This window comes from Melospiza melodia, chromosome 6 (genome assembly GCF_035770615.1).
Source record: "Melospiza melodia melodia isolate bMelMel2 chromosome 6, bMelMel2.pri, whole genome shotgun sequence".
Taxonomy (NCBI): Eukaryota; Metazoa; Chordata; class Aves; order Passeriformes; family Passerellidae; genus Melospiza; species Melospiza melodia.
The window spans coordinates 69950808-69977154 of record NC_086199.1 but is presented as its reverse complement, the minus strand read 5'-3'; the positions used below and the strand labels follow the sequence as shown (position 1 = coordinate 69977154).

General features: G+C 45.8%; 2 protein-coding genes across 3 annotated transcripts in view; one reads left to right on the top strand and one right to left on the bottom strand.

Moving 5' to 3' along the window:
- Window positions 1–13408, top strand: part of CSTPP1 (centriolar satellite-associated tubulin polyglutamylase complex regulator 1) — a 79246-nt gene extending 65838 nt beyond the window's left edge. The window contains exons 5-9 of the mRNA XM_063158950.1: window positions 3833–3918; window positions 6344–6539; window positions 8220–8329; window positions 11364–11427; window positions 11930–13408. Coding sequence (XP_063015020.1) covers window positions 3833–3918; window positions 6344–6539; window positions 8220–8329; window positions 11364–11427; window positions 11930–12110 — 637 coding nt within the window. The 3' untranslated portion in view covers window positions 12111–13408. The remainder of the gene's footprint in view (window positions 1–3832; window positions 3919–6343; window positions 6540–8219; window positions 8330–11363; window positions 11428–11929) is intronic.
- Window positions 13409–14023: 615 nt separating this feature from the next.
- On the bottom strand, window positions 14024–23543 carry ARFGAP2 (ADP ribosylation factor GTPase activating protein 2). 2 transcript variants are annotated; one of them, XM_063158930.1, is made up of 17 exons: window positions 23421–23543; window positions 23058–23176; window positions 22090–22162; window positions 21451–21582; window positions 21281–21361; window positions 20377–20479; window positions 19737–19793; window positions 19143–19187; window positions 18000–18052; window positions 17524–17660; window positions 16842–16973; window positions 16241–16369; window positions 16033–16161; window positions 15522–15648; window positions 15314–15404; window positions 15077–15195; window positions 14024–14652 (listed from the first exon to the last, which is right to left on the bottom strand). In XM_063158930.1, the coding sequence occupies exons 1-17, from the start codon at window positions 23490–23492 to the stop codon at window positions 14632–14634; spliced, it is 1620 nt and encodes a 539-aa protein (XP_063015000.1). In that variant the 5' UTR covers window positions 23493–23543; the 3' UTR covers window positions 14024–14631. The 2 variants fall into 2 exon arrangements, with proteins under 2 accessions (XP_063015000.1, XP_063015001.1); XM_063158931.1 differs by lacking the exon at window positions 19143–19187.
- Window positions 23544–26347: the final 2804 nt, after the last annotated feature.

Genomic DNA, 26347 nt, shown 5'->3' with positions numbered 1-26347 from the left:
AATAAAACTTGTCATATTTCTAAACCATTTTTCACTTTGCTTAAAACTGTTGCTCTTGTCCTTTTTCTGGTCTACGCTTCCCATTGTCCTCCATGGTCTCTGCCTGTTAGAAGGGTGAGCTCTGCAGACTTTCTTACAGCACCAGTTGACCTAGTCTTTGCAAAACACCAATGTCACATGCAAACCTGGAGACATTGTTCCTTCTTCAGTCTGCACACCCCAATTGTTGCTAATTTTCTTCTGAAAAGAATTAAATCCAGTAGCAGCAGGAGTCTCCAGAACATTCAGTGATACAGGCAGGACCTGCATTGACAGTGCTGGAAGAGGGCAGTCACAGCTGTAGCCTGAGTGCTGCGTGACTGAGGTGCTCTCCCAGCACAGTGCAGCCCACTCATGCAGGAGCTGTTGCTATGCTGTGATAGCAAACAATAGGACTAAGATCAGGATATGTCAGAACATTAGAATGGAGGCTACAACAATATAGGTTTTGTTCACATGACATCAGAGAGCTCCATTTTCCTGTTCCTGGTGCAGAAGCCATACCCAAAATATGAACTAGGATATCTGTGTATCTGAGATTTCTTGGATTTTTTTTTTCAAATGGTTATAGCCATTAGCAGATTAAAGACTTTAATTTACAGAGGTACCTTTGATCTTCAGAGACACCTTTGGCTTTCTGAATCTTGAAATTGCAGGACAGAAAGTAAAGGAATTTTTTTTCTGGTTTATTGTCATGATTTTAAGATCTGTACCTGAGCATTGATTTTTCTATTGTAAGGGAAACACAAGAAACTCACTGCCCACATTTGAGTAGTGACAGCCCAGTAGTTCACAGCTCCTATGCTGTTTTATTTGGTGTGTTGCACTGATCAATACTAATGGAACTGGGGCTTGCAGTTCAGTACTCATATTATTAAAAGATTGCCTAAGAGTGCAGACTGTTTTTTATGTTTTGCATGTTTTGCTTATTTTTGCCTCCATGTGTCAGTAAATAAACCAAGCCTCTGAAAACTCATTTGAGCCAGCCTGGCTTTAAGACAGATAGTGTCTTTAATGGTAGCAGAAAATGGTAAAAGTCCTTTTAACTTGCCTGGTCTAGAGTTTGTCCTGGGAACATCCTGTCTAGTCTGGATTTCTGAGATTTTAACCACAATCAGGAGACCATAAAGTTTCTCAATTGGCACAATAGTAAGGTTTTCCTGCCAACCAAACCCACTTGACCCCTGAAAAACCTCTGTACCCTCTACCAGAATGCCTCAAGTGTAGGCATTTTTCTTCAGTCCTTTCCAAAGTTCCTCCTTGATTTTCGTTATTCACTGAGTGCCAACCACTAACTTTTTTAATACATCTTTGGCCTCAGGATTTGAATTCTAATTTGGACAAGAAAAAAAATCCCTTGAAATATGAGATACCAGAGGAACTCTTTTGAGTTGCAGGTCATACTTTCAAATTTTGTCCTCAATTTTGGTCCTGCTGCCTATGTTACAGTTCATAGCTAGGTTTTTCTCCTTACCAGATATTTCAAGGAAGAGGTGCAGATATGTTGCATATGATGCTCTCTCAACTTCCTTGAGTGCTTACTCAGCTGGCTGTGTGGTGGAATTGCCAGCTGCAGTCAATCTCCTCATAAATGATTGTATTGGATTTAAAGACTTCTCAACATTTCTGGCGTGCAAAGCCTGGGCCAAGCGGAGTCAGTAACCCAGCACCAGAGTGCACCTGCTTCTATTTAGATGCTCCTCTGTCACATATGTGCTCTACAGGCTTCCTCAGAGGCTCCTTGCTGTCTTTAACAGCAAAAACTGTCCAGCAAATTCTCATACTTCTGCCTACTTTCTCATGCTCTCCTCTAAGTAAGAGACTGGAAGTTGGTGCTGCAGAGCAATGCCATTGACCAGAGTTTTAGATTTAACAAGTGAAATGAGTTTCTTGTTAGGAAGGTGATGTAATATTGTCTCTCTGCATAACAAATATGTAAAACCACTCTCCACTGTTGTTTTCCTGCATCTTTGAGAAGAAAGCTTCGGTGCTTTGAGGGTATCAGGGAGACAAACCATCATTTCAAAGGAGGGAGTGCAGCTCATCAGTGATGTGGCCAATTGCATTTCCAGTGCTTAAATAGTGGTTGGAAATGCCAGTGGCTGAGCAGTTTTGCCTGAGAGATGAAGATGCTCTGCCTGCCAGCTTCAAAGCCATTTCCTTGATGTGGCCACTGACAATCTCAGTAACATGCTTATTAGTGAGAATTAAGAACTGAAGCTACTGCTTCTTTAGACAGGAGGAGAGGAGGCTTCTGGAATGTAATAAATAAATCAGAAGCACTTTGACATCTTCAAAGGGTTTTGTTTTAAATACTGGCTTTTCTCCTGGGGACCCTCTTAGCCCCAGTCTTTCTTCTTTGAGATAATTAATTCAAGCTGCTCTACATGTTTGATTTTGCCACAGTGAACAGAACTGGTCTGAGTGGCAGGGAAGTCTTGCAAGATCCTATGTTCTTCTAGGTCAGCCTCCCACACAGCTCCCTGAAGTCTTTTACATGAGACAGAACAGTGTTTCTCCAGCAATGCTGCAGGAGTTGGTGTGCAGATTGCATCTGGCCCTGTGTTCAGAAGGGTCCTATTGGATGACCCATACTTTGGCTGTAATGAACTGGCAATACCCATATGGCACAGTATGCCAGATGCTGACTGTACAGGTTCAGTAGACCTAGATGCAGTTGAAAAGAAATATCAGTTTCCTTTCTTTAGCATTGCCTTAATACTCTGGTTTTTTGCCATCAAAGTGGAGTATTTTCTTCTGTTTTACAGTCTAAGCTGTCATTGATTAGATGAGTTTGATTTTCCCCACTTCAGCAACTGACCTTTTTATCCTTAGGTAGTGGTGGCAGTGACCAGAGTATTGTTTTTGTTTTCATTTTTGCCCTGAAATCCACAGGTTTTTTCCCTGAAAGGAAGAGCTGGACTTTGCTATTACTTGTATTTCATGTTTATGGCCTATGGCTGGTATTTTCCATATTGAATATGCTTCAAAATAGGGATGCATATAGCTCCCTACATGCACCAACAACTTAGCAGGGACAGAGAGGACTGTCCCTGGCCCAAGTCTTCAGTTGTCATGATATTTGACTTGATAGTCAAATAATAGACCTATTATGAAAAGAGACTGATTCTTTCATCAGGAAGGGAGGATAGGATGTTCACAAAGTGCAGTTAGGAAGCTGAATATTGGTGCAATGTTATTTCCTCTGTAGTCAAGTAGAGTTTGTTTGAGTATAGATGGTGTATTGCAACTGTTGTGACCTTAATGAATCTGAAATATGTCCCAGTTTGATGAAGTCTCATATACAGAGGAATAGCATGCATCTCATTCTGCTTACACCAGTTTACTACTTGTGTAACTGTCCTGTCTGTAGTCACATTTAGTCAGAAGCTGAACTTTGATGATCCTTGTTGATCCCTTCCAACTCAGGATATTTTACAATTCTGTATAACCATGTGAACCAGCCTTGCAGTTTTTGTACCACTGTTCCATCATGTCCACCAGGCTTTGAGTGTCACACTGCTCTGTTCACACTGTAGCTGAAGTGTGTGACTGACATTCAGGATCTTCTCCTTGCTTCAGGTTCTTAAGCTGCCTTCAATTGATATTAGGGCATCCACATCCATGCAGCAATGGGTGTTCCCATTTCTCTCTCCTAACTTCTTATACTGGGCCACTAGCAATTCTCAGTTGTCCATAGTTCCTTGGCTGCACTTCCTCAAGGTCTGGGGTTCCTGGTTACAGACTTTAGTGTTTTTGTAAATGCTAAACTGTTTCTCTCATCTTATCATAGGATTGTGCTGATGGATGATGCAATGGATTGCCTGATGTCTTTTTCTGATTTCCTCTTTGCTTTCCAGATCCAGTTCTACTACTCAGGTAAATTCTGAGAACCTGTTGACTTCTCCCACTTGTAGAATTACAACTTTACAGCTTCCCAGTCTTTGCACTTTTTTGAAACTTGAAAGGATATTGTTTTTTCAAAGAAAATATATAGCTAATGGACTCTACTGATGAAAAACATCACAGATGTCAAGAGATTAGGAGACTTAATGAGGAGATGCCAAATTGTTGTGAATACCGACACACCCGCAACTGCTATGTCTGATGAATTTATTTGTCTTGGCCTTGAGACATGAATTTCCAGCTTTATCTAGACTATGTTAACAGCTAACAATTAGCTTTTACTAGGAACATTTTTTTCCCTTTCTTTAAGGAAAATATTCAATCCTGCTGGATACAGCATAGGAAAAGCCCACCAGCTGGAGCCTTTAAAGGAAAAGCAGCTGGACAAATGGATATAATTCTCCCCCTTAATATTTGCTCAACTATGAGCTGGTTTCTGAACTGGGTATAATTCCCATGAGTTTAGGGACCCTCAGTGGACTCCACTCCCAAGAACTTCTCTAGCCTCCCCTTGAAATCACATAAAATTGTAACCTCCACACCTTTTGGCAAAGAATTGCGCAGATTTGACACCTGCCCTGTGAAGAACCACCTCTTTTGTTTGATTTAGACCCCCTAGTTGGAAAGCAAAAGGAACAGATAATCCATATGAATAGTCTTCACATTGTTGGTTATTTATTGTATTCTATCCCACTTCCTCAGTCTGAGTTTTAACTAGATAGGATACTTCTAAAATTCTTGGCAGGAAAAGTGCAAATCAAATAATACTGGTTTGTGTGTGTGTATTTCCTCCTGCTCACCCACACATATACATCTGTAAAATCCCCAGGTATTTTTAAACTTCAGGAGACAAGGTGGAGAAACTTGGATGAGCATTCAGGTGCTTGTCCTCTATGGGGAGACTGCTTTAAAATACATTGTCCTGTTGCCCTAGCCCCTCTAAATTGTGATTGAGGAACGAGAATCTCATTCAGGACAAAAAGAGGGCGAATAGATATTAGATGTGCTCCCAAGCACTGGCTGGCGTGCCACTTTCTCATCTCCTGGCACACAGCACTTTTCAACAGAAAGCTCATGGATTTCTGTGCACTCACACTGAAATGGCTCCCTCTGATGGACGTGGCTCACAATTGTCCTCGACCAGGCAAAACGGGCCAGGTTTGGATGCACATAAACACTGGCTGGAAGCTGTTGTGAGTGTAATCTGTGGTCAGAGAGTAAACTTGCGTGGCCTTCTGATCTGATCTAATCTGTGAGTTCCCATCTTTCTAGCAGTTAGGAGTCTGCTGCTATCCCTAATACAAAAAATCTCTTTTTCTCAATACTTCTCTGTATATTCGTCCCTTGTAACTCTGCTGTACATATCACAATTTTATCCATGAGACCTTATTGTAAACAACCAGTTCAAAATGGTGATTTTGAGCAGAACCAGGCTTGTAATGCCTTTAGTCAGGGACACAAAATGTGTTTGGAAAGTTTTCTCTGATATAACAAATATTTCCATTGAGCTGCAGAACCTCAGCACAGCCTCAGGGCCTGCTGACTCCTGACTTTCCTCTCCACCCACCTCATGTGCAGCATTGCACTTGCATTCACTTGGAACTTAAATGCCACTGGAGTCCTGACAAGCTCATTCTTGTGTGCACACTCTCAGAGATCCCTGTCCTGCTCACCCAGGCACAGTGCACACACGCAGCCTGTCATGCACTCTCCCACCAACCCACACACATGCAAACCTCTCCAAATGGAATCTAGATTTGTAAACTGCTGACCACATCCATAAACAAACTTGTTTAAAATTAGATTCCTGCAGTAAACAGTGGGTAGTATGAGGAGCCTGGGGAGAGGCTTTCTGCCAACTCTAGCCTGACCTGCCCTGGCCCTTCTTCTAGATCCTGTGTTATATTTACTTTGGAGCAGCATGGAGGCAAGCTGATATATGGCCTGGAGCCCCAACCAACATGCTCCCTTTCCTCCTGTTGCAGTTCAATGTAGTTTGCGCCCAACTTGCATGAGTTCTACATCAGTGGCAAGAGGTGGAGAAGGAAAACATTTTAGACTTCACAAACTAGTTTTGTGTTTTACATTAGCTTTCACACTTCACTGTTTTATTAGTGTGCTAGCTAGCCTTTGTTCCCTTGAGATGAATCTTCTCAACAGAGTGAGTGACGTCTCATAATCATCCTAAGAAGAAGAAAAAGATAGCAACTTCTATGGAAATGGCTGCATGGGCATGCATAATATCTGTTCTGAACATGCAGGATGCTGTAGAGTTGTGTTTATTTCCAGTTAGTCCTATGTACTACACAGAACAACAGTTTAAGCCACAGTCTGGTAGGTCAGGAGGATGCTTTGCTGGTTACAGTGCTGAGTTTTAAACAGCTTTCTGTTCTTTTAGAGTTCCTGGAAAGTGTGGCTGCCATTTATCAAGATCTGCTGGCTGGTAAGAATCCAAATACTGTGATTGTGCCAACATCATCCTCTGGGCAACATCGGCAGCGCCAGCCCCCAAATGACTGCAACCCACTTGAAGGGGTAGAGGCATCTCTGTTCTACCAGTGCCTGGAGTCCTTGTGTGACAGATCAAAATACAGGTATGAATGGAGTCTAAAATACAAATTTGAAGTCTCTGTCTCTGGAGACCCTTTGTAAGGTTGGAACTGTGGAGAAAGAGAGGCCTTTGAACAAGCTGATATTCCCACATGGCTCTCACTGAAGAGCTATGAAGGAAAACATCATAGCTGAACAGTTTTAACCAAATGAGAGAAACTATTTCATAGACCAAAGAAACATAGGGTTTGAACTGATTCTTGAAGTAATAGATGGATTTGGGTCTCTGCTCTCCATCTCATTTCTGCACTGACACTTTCATCGAGGAGAGATCCATCATGAGTTTGCTAGAGGGGATAAACAAGTGCAGTTGCATTCTTGGGAGTTGAAAGAGCCCAATGGGTGGATGGAGTATGAAGCCTTAGTACCTAGGAGAGTTCACACTGTCCATCTATATCTGAGCCTGTGTTGGAGCTGGTTTCCAGCTACAGATCCAGGCACAAGACTGCCTTTAGTTCAGCAGAGGATGGAGCAACACCAGACTTTACTGTAAAGCTTTGACAGATACTTTGATCATATTCTCACTAATTGCAAGAAACTTCGCCTTCCTAGAAGGTCATGGTCTAGAAACACAAAATAACTCAGGACAATAACTCATAACAAGTTCCACCTGATTTTTCTTTAGGTTTCCAAATCCAGATTTCTGATCCACAGAATTACTGCTGAACTGCTGTCCAGTGCTATAGATATCTAAGCATGGAGTTCATGGGTGGTTTTGTTCTTTTAAGCAACAAAAGCTCTACATTTCCTGTATGTCCTGAGAACTTCAGATGGGAAGAGTACTGTGGGTCCATCTGGTAGGTCAGGCTTTGCACAGCACTATGAGGGGAGCCATTCCTAGCCTTTCATGTAGTAGTTCAATACTCAGGCTTTGGTAACCACTTCTGCCTGAGGGATCACCAGCCCACCCCCACGTCTCCCAGGGGTACCACTACACCACTGACTGTTCAACACTTCCTCTTTATGAGGCAGTTTGATTTTGTGTGAAATCCTTCAAGGAGTATTGGTCAAGAGCAAGAATCACCATGGAGATACTGCTTAGAACTCAGGACCAGGCACTAAGATGAGTGTAGAAGAAGGGGATATGCTAATTTAGTCCTCACCTGAATAGTGTTCTCTGACATATTTAGGCTGTCATTGGAGAGGTTTTCTTGCCTCTTGGATGACTATCACTGATAATAGTGTGATAACAGCATCGCTGAAAGTGTTCAAAAATGTGTAGTGTGGCAGTTAGGAACGTGGTTTAGTGGTGAACACAGCAGTGCTCCATTAACCACTGGACTTAGTGGTCTTAGTCTTTTCCAAACTTAACACTTCTTGGAAAGTTTATTGACTTCTGAAAGCAAGTATTTCCCAGAGGGAAAAACATGCTGAGTTGGGATGTGTATGCCTCTGAATGAATCTAGGCTTTTCTCACTGTCCTTGGAATGAAGACAGGTAAGACTGCTCCTAGGGATGTCCCCCAGGCAAAGATCTTGCTTAGCAAATAGGGAGCAGATCCAGTGCTCAATAAGCAATCTGGTGGCTCTTCATTTTAAACTGAGTCAGGGCAACCTTACAGTGTTAGACCAGGTGAAAGGGTTTATTTCTTGATTTTGAGCTGGTCTTAGAAAAAAAAGATTATAATTTAGAAGACAAGATGATCTCTGTTTCTCTTTTCCTAGCTGTCCACCTTCTGCTCTTGTGAAGGAAATGCTGAGTGGTGTGCAGAGAATGACCTTCTATGGATTCCTTATGGCTCTTGCAAAGGATCAGGGCATCAATCGAGCCCTAGGTAAGACTTCTCTAAATGACATAGCTCTAGATTTTCAGTCATTTTGTATTTCTGTGGAATTTCATTTCTAATTATAACCCATATTTTACACTGTCAGGAAGAGAGTGAGGGGAAGTTTTTAATATTTTTGTTGCTGGATTAACTTTAAAAACATAACATTGTGCCTTACTGTCTCCCTGAAACTTTGGAGCTTCCTCAAGGCTTACTGAGTTGAGGTGCCATCCTATGTTTTAGCCCTTTGTGCTCGTGCAGATTTTAAATGCCTGCTCTCATCTATAAGGAAAGAAGGCACACCTAATGGAAAACCTCTGGTGCCTCCTTGGCTAAAACATTAAAAGCCCAGTCTTTCCCAGCTCTTGCCCATCTTCCCTCAAGGCGGTGTGATCTTGCTAGTAGCTATCTGTGGCCTGCTGAAAATCTGATTATAAAACATAAACTGCTACAAAAATCTGTACCACACTGCTGTGGGAACCACAGGGATTACCAACCAGTATCTCACTGCTTGTGTCTATGTTGTCCTGGCTTGGAGCAGGGAAGCAGTGTTACATTGGCCAAGGACAGTATGTAATCCATCCATAATTCACCCACAGTTTCATATTTCTACCATATGCCTTGCTTGTCCTCTTCCTCCTCCTACAAAGAGGAACAGAAATGGCTTTTCTGTTTGACAAGACTGTATCCAGGAGATAAATTTAAATGGCAGGAGCAGGAAGGAAGGGCTGTGTGTGGGGTGTTCCCAAACACTCATCTTCATTCAACAAATCACCTGGCCATTAAGGGTAGATGACTGTCTGTCTCTGGGTAAGTGTCCTCTTCCTCTTCTTCTGAGCCTGAGTATCTGCCAGTCCCTAATTGCAAAGACAAAACTCAATGAAAAGGTGTACCTTGCCTGAGGGCTGCTTCTTTTGCACAGGTGTGTGCCATACTACAGTAAAAGTGTCTTCCCTGGCTGAGCCCCTTCTTACAGCAAACCATTTAAACTGCTCATGTTCCTCTGGGGCAGGGCAGATTATATATCAAAGGTGCATGAATACACCCCTGCAATCCCCTCTGAAAACAGGCTTAGAAAGCAGTGTATTCACTGGGAGGAAGGTGATGCCTGGATGGCAGCAAGCAAAATCTTTTTTTCCTTTGCCCTATGAAATCCACTTCTAGTCAAGCATAAAGAAAACAGACGAAAAGAAAAAAAATCCTGCCCACAGCCTCCATTGTGCCATCTACAAAGTGAGTGGGTTTTTGTTTCCATTAATGTAGGCCTGTCCTCTGGCCCTCTGCCAGACTCCTGCTGAGGCCTCTCAGAGGAGGGGCAGCAACCACAAGTCTGACAGGTGCTAGCGTTTTTGGCAAGGAAAGGAGGATTCTTTTCTTGGTGTCTTTTAATCTCTCCTGAAGGGTGATTTCAATAGACCTTGGTCTGTAGGGGATCACAAGCTCCCCAAAACCCTTCAGCGAGAGCAGTTTCAGGTAGAGGAGGTTTTGGTCTCACAAAGGCAGCAGCTCCTCTTAAGGAACAGAGATAAAGCAGCTTGCTCAGGCTGGGACAGTGCTGTTGAGTGTGCCAGGCAGACTGGAATCTGTAGTGTATCTCCTGTCAATGTTGATTTGTGAATTCTTCAATTGCCATTTATCAACTCTCATAAGTAAATCCTGTGCCCTAAAGACTTCGCTGTGCACTCTGCAACTACAGAAATAAGCTTTAGTCATTTATTCTTTCAATTGAGCACATAAAAAGAAGCAGACTGGGACACTTCCTTGGATCTCCTGACACTGATTTGCAGTTCATTTACAGGAGGAGTAGACCAGAACCCAAATAAATGGGGGAATTGGTTCTGGTCTAAATTTACTTTAGTTTTCAGGCACTCATTGCTACATTTTTGATGACTGCTGCCAGCCTGCCTCTGTGGCTCTCCAGCCTCTCCTGCAAGAGCAAGGTATCAGAGCCAGCAAACATATTTGTGTTCCCACAAGGAATTCAAAGCCCCTTCCCAAAGGTATTGAGTGTAGCACCCAAGTCTCCTGAAAAACCTTAGAGAGAGCATTCCTCACTGTACTGTTGGTATAGATTATCAAATAAAATTTTTGCCCTGGTGTGCAGTGGTACTCTCCAGGCTCTGGTAGGCAATCTCTGTGCTGTTCTCTGTAATTTCTGTGCTGGCTGATCACACTCTCCCATGACCCCTATACAAGGTGGAGTTTGTTAAACAATTAGGAAGGAGGGCTGAGGGCTTTCCTAAGAGCCCCATCTTCCTTTCTGGCTCTGCTAAGGTTCCAGTGTTTTCAGAGAAGAGCAAGGATTATCAATCAGCTGTTCCAGTCCTCAACTATATCATGTCCTTCATCTGGAGTAGGGTTTCTAAAGTGAAAAGGAGCATGAGCATGTTGATCTTACACTGAGAGTGTACCCAAGCACTGGCCCAGACTTTCACGCTCACACCCTCAAGCAATGCTAGAGCACAGTTCATCCACATTTAACTCCTGTAGGCAATGTGCAACAGTCAGGCCTGACTTTCCCAAGTTGCAAGGAAAGCAAAAGCCTTAAATCTGTGGAGTGTTTTGGTCCCCAAGACCAGGGGACCACAAGAAAGGCAGGTGGCACAAAAACATAAATAACCTTGGGTGGTATAGTGCATGTTTCAGGCTGTGGCACTAACACCACATGTGTTACATCTGGTATTGGTGACTACACTGAGCAACGATCAAAGGCCCAAAGTTGATAGATTGCCATCTCCCTGACAGTCAGTACTCTCATTTTGTACTGCCAATCCTCAGGGCTGTAGGCAGTGGGGCTACTGAGACTGCCTCCAGTTTAGTATGAGCTCAGCTATAGCATGTGTGAAAGACACAGCAAATGGATCATCATTCTTTATCTGTCTATGATCCTCAACATTGCAGCCATTTCTGTAACAGGTATAAGGAAAAAAGTGTTTTCTGTCTTGCAGGCCAGATTTAGTTTGCTGCTATGGCTTGAACATTTTCTTGAAGAATCAATAGCCTAACTCTGCTGATACTTTCATTGGGTTTTTTTTTTCCCCAGGGGCTCTGCCAGATAAAGGAGACTTGTTTCTGGATCCTGCCATGGATCAGGAAATTGAGAAATTGTAAGTGGAATTGCGTAAACTAGGAGGTAAAGCAACAGATTAAAGGTAGCATGCTAAAGAAGAGTGGAATAAAGTACTGTCTTATTCCTCTGCTCTACTACAAAACAATAGAGGAGCTAAAAGAGCAACGTGAACAGGAAGAGCTTCTTTCTTTGTGGTGCCTCAATGCAGTTAACAAAATCCTTACAAAAGTCTTCAAAAGCAGAGGGGAAGAGTGTAACTCCATGAGGGGTCTAGAGGAAGCAGCATTCTCTAATGAACAGGGAAATTTGGTTTGGATGGTGAAAAGTAGGAGTGTTGGCAGGAACAAGATCAGCCCAGATATGTTTAAATAGAAGATTCACATAGTGAGTCTGGGAGGTACAATGTGTTCCCCCTCTATGCCATGAACATCTTTCCATCCCTGTGCTAGTTTTAAGTCTTTCTCCCAGAGTTCACTCCAAGAGTGCTGCAGTAGAAGCTTTTGCAACATGCTGCTTAGCATATGTCTTTTCTCTTTCAGGGTAGCTCAGGTTTCAGGGCTTTCTGTCTCTGGTCCTGCCAGCTCCAGTGCAGACACAGCAAATATGCCAGCTCGTAATTCACCCCGAATTAACTCACCTTGGAAACCTCTACACCATCGTCGAAAAATGGATGCTGAAAGTGAAGGCTCCAATGAAGAGACAGACTCCTCTGAAAATTGAAGTTTGTGAGGGTGGGGACCATTCCCATCTTGGGCTTCTCCAGAAGCCACTGGAGGAACAGCACCTCCTCCCAGAGCATCTGCTTTAACAGTGGGTTCTGTCTACATCAGCAGTGTGTGTTGCTGTGCTAATCCCCAGTGCTGGGTTCATCTCTTCCCAGGAACAACTTGCCTTTTTCTCAGCTCCAAATCCATGCAGGAATAGTGCCTCTGCAGAAGCCATTTACAGCTACAGAGTTATGCTTCCCCCTGCTGGCAGGCAAGACAAGCCAGCAGCCGCCAGCTCTGCCACCGCTCGGAACCAGCCGGGTTTGCTCTCACCGGGGCGCTCCCTCCCAGTTCCGCAGTTCAGCAGGTGCTGAAGCCGCGGGAGTGCTAGTACAGGCCGCTTGCCAGTGATCTGTTGTGTAGCTCTGCTCAGATTTGGCCCAGATAACAGAATGGTTAAATTGCCAGCAGCAGCTCTGCACTTGTGTTCCATTATTATTCCCAGTAAAGCTGCATCTGCAGATGATCAAAGGTAAGGAAATTCCTGAAGTTCCTAAAAAAGGGACACTTAGATATTGCCATGCAACCTGTCTCTGCTTTGTGCTTTCTGCTCCATGCGTCCAAGACTTGCCAAAGCAAATACAGCAAATAAGCTAGATTGCAGTAAGTACTGCATGGTGCTGGCCTGGCTCCACTGCTGTACTAAGTGCCCTTCTGTGAGGTCTCCCCATCCCTCTAACAGCATATTATGGTCATTTGGAAAAGTGAATTTCAGAGGATTTGCAGAAAAGGGATAGGGTTGTTAAATTCCTTGGCCACAGGTCGTATGGCTTGCAAGCATACAGAGCACCTACTGAGGCTAGGTGGGCAGAAGCACTAAGAGAAAAGGAAGCAGTCATCAAATGAGATAAAACTGGGGTTTTTTGTAAATATTGGTATTGTTGGAGCAGCAGTGTAGCCCTTAAAACTACAAAAATAAGTAGCATCACATTGCATTAATGGCAACCAACTCAGCAGTTTAAACCTCCATAGACCCAAACGCTTTGTCTAGCCCAGCTCCTGCACCCCAGCTTGCACAGACTCATTATTTTGGGGGGAACTTCTGTTTCTCATGCTTTGGGAGCCACCTTGCTCCTCCTGGTCATAAAGTGCTACAGCACAGGCCACCAGGGCTGGTAACTCAAAGCTTGTAGCAGGGTGCCAGCAGGGTTATTTATTTATTGTAAGTTAAATTATTTATTCTCTGTGCATTCTCTCCCAGCTTGGTGAGTGGCTGTGACAGCCTGGCAATAAAGCACGCTGTGTTAGGCCTCTGCTGCGTCTTGGGTCTTCTGGGCTGCCCCAGCCCCTCCTCAGAGGGGCGGTATCAGGTGGGCAGGACCAGTGGAGGGCCCCGGCATCTTCAGGGCCCCGGAACCCCTCCCCTCGGCCGGGGAAGGTGCCGGCCCAATCCGAGTGCCTGGACTGCCACCACACCCTGCAGCCAGAGGGCAGCCACACCACTGCTCCCTGCAGCCCCAGCCTGCCGTGGGTATTGTGACATTTGACACAACTGCGTCAGGAAGACCCAACCCTTACCCCCCTTGTGCCCCACCAAAGTGAAACATCAGCACAAAGTAGCTAAACAGCTGCCGCAGCCCCTCAACTGGATCGGAGAGGTGAAACCCATGCCAGCCTCTTCCCAGTCACAGACAGAAGGCTCCAGAACAAACAGCCCCAGCCTCTCTTTTGCTAACAGTGTGTAACAAGCCCTTTCCCACCCTTCTTCTTACTACCTAGTCCTCAACACCATAGTCCAAGGAAGAGAAAAGCACTCTTGTTAAAACCAGGGACTAAACTAAACAGGATGAAACATCCTCACTGCTGCATCTCATGGTTAAGTCAGAGGCTCAGTACTTTGATCTGGGCAACAAAATAAACCAGGGATCCAGTGAATTTCTTTACTTCTTTACCTGGGCCTTTTTTTGCTGATGATGTAGTTAGAAGCTAAAAAAATAATCTTTGATTTGATTTTTTTTCCCCGCATTCATATATGTTGGTTTAGAAGACAGTAAAAAGGACTAAATCACAGCAAAAGGCAAACCCTGCAAATACAGAGGACTCCACAGCACCATGGATTGGGAGCAGTGATCAGAACAAAAAACAGTCATGTCATATGATGTTCAGAAAAATAGCATTCCCCTTTTCTCTGTCACTTGGTGAGCTAAGGTATGGGCCAAAGAAGGACGGGAGCACTGATGAGGGCAGCCCAGGAGTTCCTGTCATATCTTTTACAGGAATGAGGTTAACCCTGTAAGAAGGCCTGTCTCCACTGGCTAGTAGATAGCAGTGGGTATGAGGGCACATTGAATTTTAATAGAGTGGAATCCAGAGATATCAGAAAGCATCCTGGGCACAGCCATGTCCTGACCCCCTCCGCTTACCTTCTCCCCTCCCCACCCAACCCAGACAAATAAGACAATCCTGTAGAGTTTACTCCAGGCAGATGTGGCATCAGTGCCTCTTGCAGGCTTCCCATTGCAGTCCCTGGGTCATCAATATGAACCATAACGATCCTAGGGAGGAAACAGACAGAGACACCTTGCTACAACACCTTTGTGCAAAATCCAGAGACAAATAACAAGAAACTGGGGGGTTTGGTATTTTAATGCAGTGTGAGGTTATCTAGACAGGACACTGTACAAAGGCAGAAGGTAAAATGACCTTGACTCTAGAATTCTGCCTAGAATTTGTGGGAGAAGGTGCATCTGACATGACAAGGTGTCCTGTGCAGCAGGAGGGTGAAGCTTGCCAAGTTCACTGGCCCCCTGCAATTGCTCAGCTATTGTACAGCAGTCAACAGCTACAAGAGACAAGTGTCTACCTGGGACTTCCCACATAATTTGAGAAGATAGTGATAATTCCAGTGGAAGCCAGGTTATGGTGAAAATCCCTGAACATGACAACAGCCTTTCTCAAGTTGCCATAATGTCAACTCACCTGAAGGGAGTTCATCACCCCATTGGCCAGGACAGCCATCTTGCCGGCAACTGATTTCACTCCTTGCTTGAATTGTGCAATGTCAGCTGCAGGCAGGACATTTCCAATAGACACACCACCTACAAGAATCAGGAGGAGTTAGCCCAGAGTCCCCCAGCTCCAGAAAGCACCCTCATCCCCTCCAGTTTGGGCCTTCCAAAGCTGCCCCCTTCCTCGACCCACTGAGTGCTAACAAACCTGAGTGCACATTGTCAGCCTCTCCAAACAGGTCTGCGGAGCTGATGGCACTGCTGCCTGAGAGCTGCTGCAGTCGGGATCTGGCTTCATACTGCAGCAGAAAACAAAACAAAAATGTTGTATAGGAAGGGAACAAAGTAGGACCTGAGCAAACAGGAGGAGGTAAAGGCAGAGCTGTACCAGTGTAAGCACTGCGGAATGCATCTACCTCAGCATCTGCCTCCCGCCCGAAAAACATATCTGAAGAGATAGCTTTAGCCCCAGCAAACTTCTGCCGAGCTTCATTGGATTCCACCATGGATGGCCTGTTCTCAATCTCCCGCCTACTGGTGGGTCTGAGGAAACAAGAGGAGAATCTCAGATTAAGCTCACCAACACGGTAAAGAATCAAGACTTCTGTCTCAGACCTCATCTAACCAAAGGAAAGCAAGTCATCCTTAAGTGTTAGTTGCATTGGGGCTCTCCTCTCCCCATCTCAGGCGGGTGTCTCAGCACTCAAAGACCACAAAGGCTGTATAAACTTACAGACATGACAGGCAAATAAGTGTCCGAGGCCTTTTCACTCCAGGCCTTTTTTCTTGGGCTTGTCTGTGCCTGTGCAAGTCATTTTCTACAGCGCAAGGCTCCTGCTACAGCAGCATCTGTGCCACAGCTCCGACACTTATCCTCTGTCCCCTACACAAGGGCACAAGGTACACTAGCAGTGGCAAGCACTTTACCTCTCTGAGACCGGCCGAATGCTGGAAACGGTCACCTCCGGTTCCTCCTCTTTGTCCATGCCCCATGAAGAGTCCGTTTCCCATCGTGAGCCAAATGCATCTTCGAATGAGAAGGGACTGTATTTGTACCTAGGTATCAAAAATAGGTAATTTATGCCAGACATAAAATTCAGGAATAAGCAAAGACTACACTAAAGCTGAGTCTTACTTGGGGGGTCCGGATGTGAAGCTACCACCATCTTCAAACAAGTCCAGTTGGGAGCGGGAAGATTTTGCTACCAGCGGCGTCTCTTGTTCAATTACTTGCATCTCAGACATCACCGAGTGTGAAACAGAACTGCACAACAAACAGGCAGAGTCAGGGCTGATGGGTCTGACAGCATCCAGTCCCTACAACCAGTCTGCCTCAAAGCTGAATCTGGCCTTCACAGGCAGGGCAGGTAACATAAGTTTTGAGGGAGAATTGGGGGATGTCAGCCTCCTTCACCACTTATCTATGCTCCTTCAGACGTCTTGAGCTACCTTCTTAAAGGAAGGATCCTGCAGGGGGACACTTGTCAAGCAGCAGGGCTCTAGTGCTAGACACTGACAGGCCACACATATCTGTGGAGAAGCCCAAAGAGAACTAGAACCTTTGAACTGAGTCGCTATTCCTTCTGGGACCCAAAGCCTTTTCAGAGAACAGCATACGAGCACTTTAACTCATCTCTTTATCTATTACAAGAGCAAACTACTGACTTCAAGAAACTTTTCCAGAGCAGGGTACTTCCAAGACACCTATCTATACTATGCCATCTACAGCCAAGTACCTTCTGGATACCAATCCCATGCCCAGCCTCTCTGCTTGTTCACGTTTCTTCCCTTCGAGGTTCTGGAGTTTCTTCTCTTCCTTCTTCCGATCAAGCTGCAGTTCCTGATAAGCCAGTCGCATTGAGGTGACTCTAAGGGAAAGAGCCATGGTTGGTGCCAGCTCATTACCCTCCCTCGCAGCCCGTGTTGTAGAAGAACAAGTGATTAAGTAACCCCAATCACCCTTCAAAACAGCCACTTTTCACAGCAGCTCAGCCAAAAATCCTTGCACAAAAGCTATTGCTCGTTTTGCCATCTCCCTCTGCTGGGGTTCAAGTCTTCTTTGGTGAACCATGATTTCCTTACTGTAAGCATCACAGTGTCTGTCTTCTCCCCAGCCCTGCATCCAGAATGATCCATCCAGTTCAGCCTTTGGCATTTTCAGTTCCGTCCAAAGGTGAACGGAAACACACAATACAGAAGTACCTGCTCCCTACGCTCTTCCAGGAATGCTAATTTGAATAAAATACAGCAGTATAACCTGTGCCCTGCTGCAAGGGCCATACTGGCATACAGCTACTGCTCTTCCTCTCATGCACTATGTTCTCTAGTCACATTTGGTGGTCCTGGGATGAACAGCATTAACCTCACACTACTTCTGCCTTAGGTATGGAAGGTACCCATCCCAAACAAGGCACTTACATGGACTCCTCGGCTTGTTTCCTGGACTCCACTGCCTGCTGCTCCCTCAGCTGTTCTGCCACCTGGGCTTGCCGCTCAATCTCACTGAAGCTCTGGCTGCTGACTTTCTGGGCTCCAAGACCTTTTTTTGCACCCAGCTTAAAAACAAGAACAAAATCCTGTGAATTCTTCATCCTAGATTGTTCATTGTAGAAGAAAACCTGAATCCTACTTCTTGCTGCACCAGTGAGGCTTTCAGTCTCCCTGTCATCCAAGAGTTAATCCATCAGTGGCCAGCACTTAGAGATCAACCACATATGCTTCAGACCACAACCAGTAATGATAATTTTTTTGCAGTAATATACAGGCTGCTTAAGGTCTCCTTTCCCCAAAGCAGATCTCTGCAGCTTTGTTAAGCAGAAAGGAAGAATCAGGGAAAGGACAGCAGAAATGCAAGACATGCTTGACCTCCCCTCCATAAAAGAGCTCAGACATACCCCTTTCTTGGCAGCTCCCGGCTTCTTCTTTCCAATGAGGGAGGATTTAAGTTCTGCAAAAGGAGGGAAGCAGCAAATAAGCAGATGGGAATTAATTTAAGAGGCCAAAATTAGACAGCAACCCACATGAACATCCACCACAGTTCAGCTGCAGTAGCGTCCAGGGCACACCATGCATCTTCACATCAAAAGCCTGGGTGATTTCACCCAGGCAAGAAAGATGCACGTAGAAGCTCCACCAGTTGCAGGCTGGTAGCCTAAAGAAGCATGTCCATTTCTGGAGCAACTTATAATTGAATTAAGAACTGTGAATATTTCCTCTGAGTGTTACACAGCAGGTATCAGGGTAGTTAGAGAAAGAGTAGGTTTATCTCATACACAAATTCAAGAAAATGCAGCTTCAGAGGCATGTGAAGGTCAGAGTCTCACCAATGCCTTAGGGACAAAGCAGCAAGAACTCTCAAGTTGTGTTTACATGAACGTACAAAAACAAATGGACCTAAAGTGCAGCAAGCTGTAAAAGCAACAGGTTCCCCAACACCTTGCACTTGTCACTCTTGAGGGCATGCCACACTTGTAAAACCAGACAAGGGCCAGCCAAGCAACAGATGTCTGGGGAAGTCTAAGAACAAAGCAGAGAGGGACTGCCCAAAGCATTTTGCAGCTTCCTAGAGGTAAGTCCAAAATCTTTTACTGCCCTTTTTGGGCTTTTATTTTGTGTGCGTGTGTGTGTGTCTCCTGACTTTCTACAGCCACATGACTTTTGTTAGCCCATAAATTATTCTTGACACATTTTCTTTTATATTTTCTAGTCTTATTATAAGTCTTTTTAAAAAAGGGGATTCAAAACATTCACACTATCTGAAACTGTTTCCAACTTGCTGTTCCTAACACTTGAATCAAGGTTGTTTGGGTTTATGTTTGGAGATTTTTATATTTCAGGAAACATTTAACAGAAATGTTAATACAGTCTCTTTACAGATACGACATATCTGGTTTAGATCTCAATACAACAATATAAGCTTTGTCTTGTTCTCTCTCTGTAAGCACAGGAAGCTAAAGTTAGAATTGAAGGCAGAATCTCAGGAGGGGCAAGCAGAGCTGTCACAAGCAGCCAGTGCAGGCCAGCTGTTAGCCAGTTACCTCCAGCAGGAGCGGCCCCTTGTGCTGACAGATACATGGACATGTCTGAGGAAGAGACGTAAAACATGGGGAATGAATAGACACTTGAGGACACAGGCTTTCCACCCAGAATGAACCCACTGTGGGCTAGGAGCACGCTCTCAATAAGGGAAGAAGCTCCAGCTAGATGTTCTGTGTGCAGTCAGGATAGTAATGGCAGGGGAGAATGAGATACAAATCCCTATTATTTTGAAAACTAAAAATTCATTTGCCTCCAAAGGTTCTGTGGGGAAACAAATAAAAAAAAAACAGCCACGTGCCCCTGGTCACCCAAGTCCTAGATATGCAAGTGGCAAGATTTGTCCAAAGCTCAAAACCAGGAAAACATGCTTTTGGGAAAGCAACAGCTTTGAACTCAATTATCCAAATGAGGAGGAAACCTCCAGAAAACTGTGACTTGGTTTTGGGCTTCAGGAACATCCTAAGTACTGGCTCAACAGGGAGATAAGCTTCTTTAGGCATTCTGGAAACTGGCTCATTGTTTCCAACTTCACTGAGCTTACTACTGAGCAGTGGGTATAAGAGCAAGACTGATCTGAGAGTGAAGAGTCTTACCTAGAGGAGCCTTAGGAGATGTGCTCAACAAGTCAATAGATGGACCTTGGCTGGGATCTGCGGGCACAAAACCAGAAGAGAACATTCAGCAGATTGATTCTCAACCCTTTTCTTTCCAGTACGTTCACAGCTGCACTACATCTCTCCTAGCTCCTCTCCACCCACACATAAATCCAGTTACAGCTTGAAATATGCAATTTCCCAAGCAAAACAACTTTATGTCTCCACAGAGCAAATTATCCCTTCTGCAGTGCTCTTAACACAGTACAAGAAAGCAAACACTCTGCAGGGAAATATACAAAGCTGTTACAAATTACAGTTATGCCCCCAGGCTCTTGGTTTCCTTGTCCTTCACCCTAGAAATTTTTCTGTCCTATGTCATTTTCAGACCCAGCAAATTCAAGGGGTAGAGAAGAATGTTTAGACGAATAATGTCTGAAGGCGGGGAACTGAGCCCAAACGGAGCAGTGTTTTTAGAAGTCTCCACTAATTTAACTAAACATCATAAGAGTGTGCAGAACTTCCACTCCTTCAGGCCTGAACCAAAGGATAAGTTCAGCCCTTCCAACAGTGGTACAGAACTGTATTCTCCTGGAAATGAAGGCAGGTTCTTGGAAAAATTATTCAGTAAAGAACTCACTTGAAACTTCACTGCCTTCTGGTGACTTTGCTGCTTTTTCCATCTCTGGAGAAGACTCTGCAGGATTCTGGCTAGCATCTGCTACATCCCAGGTACTGGAAGACTGCAAGGAGATACTCATTCTAGTGACTTCCAGAAGATGAATGAACCAAACAATCTTGAATTTACTACAGGTTTAGTGACCTGTACTCAATTTTAGGCCAAAGGAAACTTATTCCAAACTTCAGACTATGCCTTCCTTGAACATAACGTATGGACAAGTCCACATTCCCTTAGCAGGGACAAAAACGAAAACAACAAAAAGGAAGCTAAGCTGAATGTAAGGCCAGGAGGAATGACAGAATCATTTGACAAGCTGGCTAATGTGAGGATTTCCCAGGTGAAAGGAAACAAGTTTAAATCTGGGAGAAAGTGTGAATGAGTTTTCCTGGAAAAAATTCAGTTCCACTTCCACTGTCTCTATTTGTCATACAGCCAATTCTGGCATTACCTGAGAAAGTCTGCCTGGCATGGTGCAGTTGCCCAAATCCAGTTTACCAGGGTCTACGCACTGAAAAGTTTCTTCTAAACCAGAAGTTCAAAGTAATAACTTTGCTAGTCCTTGCTTTAACTGTACAAAGAAACTAAGCATTAACACAGCACACAGAGCATCTCCCAGGGCATAGGTGGTAGCTTTGAGTTCTTGAAACTAAAGATGGTCTCAAAAACAAAGGACATGGATATTACAGGGATTGTTCAGATCTGTGACTATGTCCCAGGCAGATGACTGAATCTGACTTCCTCCACATTACTACTGATTAATTATACAATTTAGAGTCTTCCAAGCTAAGTGGGACTGCTCCTGGCTGAACAGCTGGCTATTGGAGAGCTATTAAGGCTGCCTGGTTTAGCCAGCTCTTCTCACCTGTGTGTGCTCCATGAAGAAATCAGCATCACTCTTCTCAGGGGAGTGCCCAGGGGCTCCACTCAGTCCATCTATAAGCAACTAAAGAGAGGAGAGGGTAACAAGAAGGTAACCTCCAAGAGTCAGCATCCAGCACTACCCATGTAGCACTCCAGAGCTGTCAGACCTACCTCAGTGCCGTACTTGGCCATGGCAGCACTTGCCAGCTGCCGGATCTTCTCCCTGTACATCTGGGCAGCTCGACTGTTATATTTAGCATTGGCATCTGTGGTGGTACAGCCGTGCTGGCGGAAGAAAGCAGTCTGAAAAGAGAGGAATATTCAGTCTCCTGACTGCTACATCACACTCAAGCAAGCACTAGACAAACTCAACAGAAAAAGAAAACTTCTCAGAGATAGAGGATGAAAATCTGAGAACACAGCATAAACTAACCATTCATTGATCAGCTTTCTACAAGGAATCTCACTCCAGGGGCATATGAAAATCATCCTCCTGCTCTACAGAGAGATGATTCTGAGTCACAAAGCTGAGCATGAGCTTTCAAAGGGATCAGTGTTGTTAACTTCCATCATTTAAGAAGGCTATGCCTCTCATTTAAATGAGGTGCAAAAAAATGAGACATCTGAAAACAACACATGCAAAGGTCACAGTCAGATGTCCAAGCACACTTGACAAATTCCCCCCTTCATTACACATTTCAGGTCAGACTGGTACCAAGAAAGCCACACAAAGGAAAAAAAGCCCCAAGAAACAGAGGATGTGGATTAGCAAGAGGGAAAGCAAGCAAAATGCCTACAGAGGCTCCTCACCGCGTTGGCATTACTGCCCACTTGCATACACCTCAGCTGGAACCAGTTCCAGTTAGAATCCAACTCTGTGGACCTGTGTGAGAACCAATTATTTCTATTAATAAAGACCAGGCAAACCAAATGCAAAATTGAGTTCTGGCCTAAAATGGTGAGATATCTCACTACTATTCCAAAGTGCAGGAGGCAAAAGTGGAAAGAACATCTCGGGAATTTCTTTGCTCCTCCAAAAAATTAATTTCAACTTTTAAAGTGAGGAAAAAGATCAGCTTTTATCCAAATTTTGAGGATCTCTCCCTTGTACTGCTTGTTTAGAGGGCAGAGCTTGAGCCAGGAAAGCACAGCCAAGAACTTTCGTTCTACATGTGATCTCGCCACAACACGAGAGACTCATATTCAGCCCGTCCCTCAGGTTAGGCCAAAACACGTGACAAAGCAACCGAGACTACGTCCAAGTAAAGCTAAGGGACACAGAGTGTCTCATACCACTTACTCAACTTCTCTCCTAACAAGTAAAGGTCACAGTTCTCTTAACTTAAAACGCTAATTTTTGCAAGTACTGAAAACAAGAAGTAGGCTAAAAAGCCAACACCATCTTCCCCATTTGGCTGATACCAAAAAGATTAAACAATATTCCTCCTTTTGCCTTACTCAGCATAACGAAAAATTATGTACACCACTCTGCTGCCTTACTGGCGAGATTCAAGCACCACACTCGCGTCTCTCTCCCTAAAATGCCAGTCCAAATAGCGTTTCTGCAAGGGTAGCGAAAGCAACATGTCGACGTTCCACTTGAGGTGCTTTGAAAACTCCATTTTGGAAGTGCTGAGTGACCCAGAACCTCCCGCACGCAAGCCTCGTAACCCCCGAGGAGATGGCTCGGGATAAGGCTTCCCTCCCGATCCCGGCGTGCCCCCACGCGGGGCGGGGTGGCCGCTCCAGGCGAGCCGACGGCAGCGCTCCCCACGCACCTGATGAAGCTGAGGTGTACGCCCAGGGACCTGTGGACGCCGGAGCAGTCGATGCACAGGAAGACCCCGTAGGTGATACTGGCCCAGCTCGGGTTCTTGGCGCCGCAGTCGAAGCACGACTAAAGCGAAGGTAGAGGGACAGCCAGGTTGAAGCGACTTCTCTGCCGCTCCGCCACCCCCTGCCACAGCTCGGCGGCCGCGGCCGCTCTGCCCGGGCGCTTCCCAAGGGCCCCTGCCCGGCCGCCCCAACAGCCGCCGCAGCGCGGCCCACAGCCCAACGGGGCCCAGTCGGAGCGCAGGCCGCAGCCGCAGAGCAACAGCCCGGCACAGACAGTCCGGCAGATCCCGGCCACTCCCCGCTACCTTGTTGGCCGGCGCTGCCCGAAGCCGCTTGAAGAGGGTCTGGATCTCCGTCTTGCTCGGCTCCGCCGCCATGATCTCTCCTTCCCAGACACCCCCGCGGCGACGGCAGCCGGCCGGGCCCAATCGGCGCCGCGGCCGCGGTAGAGCCGTGCTGGGCCGGCCCCCCCGGCGCGTCCGTGGGTGTGAAGGGCGAGAGGAGAGCGAGGTCCCTCCTTCCCTCCGCTCCCGGGGTGTGGGGCAGCGCCAGCTCCGGGTCCCCCCAGCCGCTGCGCCAGCTGGCAGCTGCACGCCTCGTGGGGATCATGGCATCGCTCTGCCCGCCCCGAGAGCCCCGTGAGCTCGGAGCGCTTTCGGCAGTCCCAGCGCTGCCGGGGAGCCCTGCTGGCTGTGCCCCAGGACTGTGCTTTGGGGGCCGCTGCGGGCCCGGACCGAGACAGGGGAGCTTTAGAATAGCAACGGGGCCGTGCCTGCCGTGGGTCATCTCCGAGCGTCTGCAGCATCACCTGCTCCGGCAGCCAGCCTCAGGGCACCGGGCACAGCGAACGGGGATTTGGAAATGATTTAGAGAACCACAGAATGTCCTGAGTTGGAAGGCACCCACATAGATCACCGAGTCCAACTCCTGGCCCTGCACAGGATATCCCTAAGAGTCATGCCATGTGCCTGAGAACATTGTAATAACACTTCTTGAGCTCTGCCAAGCTTGTGCTGTGACCACTTCCCTGGGCAGCCTGGTCCAGTGTCCAAACACCCTCTGGGTGAGGAACTCTTCTCATATCAAACCTAAGTCTTCACTGACAACTCTAGGCCTGATAGTGGTCATTAAAGAGAAGGGATCAGTACCTGCCCCTGTGCTTCCCCTTGTGAGGATATTGAAGACCATGATGAGGGATGAGGTCCCTTCAGTTTCCTCCAGGCTGAAAGACCAAGTGACTTCATCCACACCTGGTATGGCTTCCCCTTCAGGCTCTTCTCCATCTTCATAGCCCTGATTTAATCAGGGGAGACTTCTCGAGAAGCTCTTACTTGGCTATGCAGTAATCAAGGAATCATGAGCCAGTAATCAAGGTAGGGAAGTTGCTACTTCAGAGCAAAAATTATGTCAGGGCCCTTAATACTGCTGTGTTACCTGCCTAGAAACAGTAGGGTATTGGCTAGAAAGTCATTCAGTTATAATGTAAGAAAAATAGAAAAAATATGGTTGTGCTGTGAGCTAGAAGTGCATATAGTCCACTTCATGTTTTAGCAAAAAAAGAAAAAAAAAGAAAACAAGTGACTGCAGAGCAATGAGAGGTTCAGGAGGATGAGAACAACAACAAAAGTTAATCAGTAGCATGGTACTACAGAGATGGAATGCATTGGGATTTCTTTACCTCTGAAAAGAGGTTGCTCTGCAGCACCATCTTGTCACTAAAAGAAACTCCTAAATGTACTAATATCTGGACAAGACAACTTTTAGTTTAAACTTAAAGGCTTTCTTCACTCATTTCCACAGACGTTAAGGTAGACAATAGAATTCCTGGCAATGGGAACCTAGGACCCATGATCTTAGGAAGATACATAAAGTATTGGGACATAGAGATGCAATCAGGAGCAACAGAATTTTTAACGGGAAAAAAAAAAGCCCTGCAGAAAAACCCTTGCAGGTTTAGCAGGGTCTTGTGTTCTGGGAATCAGCAAAGCTTCAACTGTATGTTCGCAGTGAGACCTGATATGGTAGGCACATGCAGTAAGATGAGAGGCTTGTGGCTGACACATCTGATTGAAGCTGCTCTGAGATGAGTTTCTGAGCTGGATAGTGAAGCCTGATCTAGCCTGACAGAACTCATTCTTGGCAGCTATCTTCAGTACTCCCTGGTTTCTGTTGCTTTTATTCTGCTACCTTAATGGTGCCTGTATGCCATTTCTGGGATGTGCTGGGGAAGCAATGCAGGTAAAAGTAACTGATAGCATTTTCCTCACAGCTATTTTTAAACAAGCTGAGTTCCCTGATGCCATTCATGGTGCAGCTGTCCTGGCAGTCATACCAGGAGAGCTGATGTAAGGGCTGGCTGCACACCAGGACAAGGAGAACTGTGAGGGGCTGTTCCTGAGGCCAGCAGCCAGGGCCCATTCCCACAGTACCTGACCACAGAGAGCTGGGCAGGCCTGGCATAGCCTGGATTTCACCAAGAATTGAGATAGCTGGCCAAGCTCATGGTGATGAGGTAGCTTGCAGTCAAACTGGGTCAGGATCAGGCCCAGTGATTGCCAGGTGTGTCTGTGGTGATAAGGCAAGGCAAGCCTGAGGTCAGGCTGATGAACCAGCCTACAGGTTAAGATCACCAAAGCACAGCCAGAGACTGCTACTGCTCTAACGTAGCTCAGACAGGGCCTGGGAACTCTGGGCTGAGCTTAAATGCAAACACACCCTCCCCAAACCCCATGGGCAGGGGCTGTGGGCAGAGCTGCAGGGGAGGCTGCTCGGGACAGTGAAGGTCTGTCAGTGCATCCAGGGCCCTGACCAGTGAAGCTGTGCAAGGGCAGGAGAGGGAGTCTCTGGTGCCAGGTTGTGTAAGCTGCAGCTTGTGTAAAGGAGGAAGTTCACATGAGGGAGTGCATTGGGAGTGTTTGTGTTCGTGTTGGCTGGAGCTGCCTCAACCTGAGTTGCTTGCTCCTGCCCTGTCATCATCAGTTATGTGGTGCTGCTCCCCTCCTCTGCTTGTTTCTTTCTTGTGTTTGGGAATGGGATGGGCATCAGTCAGCAGGCGATGAGCAATTGTATTGTGCATCGCTTGTTTTTCTTGGGTTTAATTCCTTTTTTCCTGTTATTATTATATTTTACTTTATTTCATTTAATAAACTGTTCTTATCTCCACCCACCAATTTTATCTTTTTCCAGTTCTCACCATCCCAGTGGGTGGTGTGGGGTGGGTGGAATGAGCTGT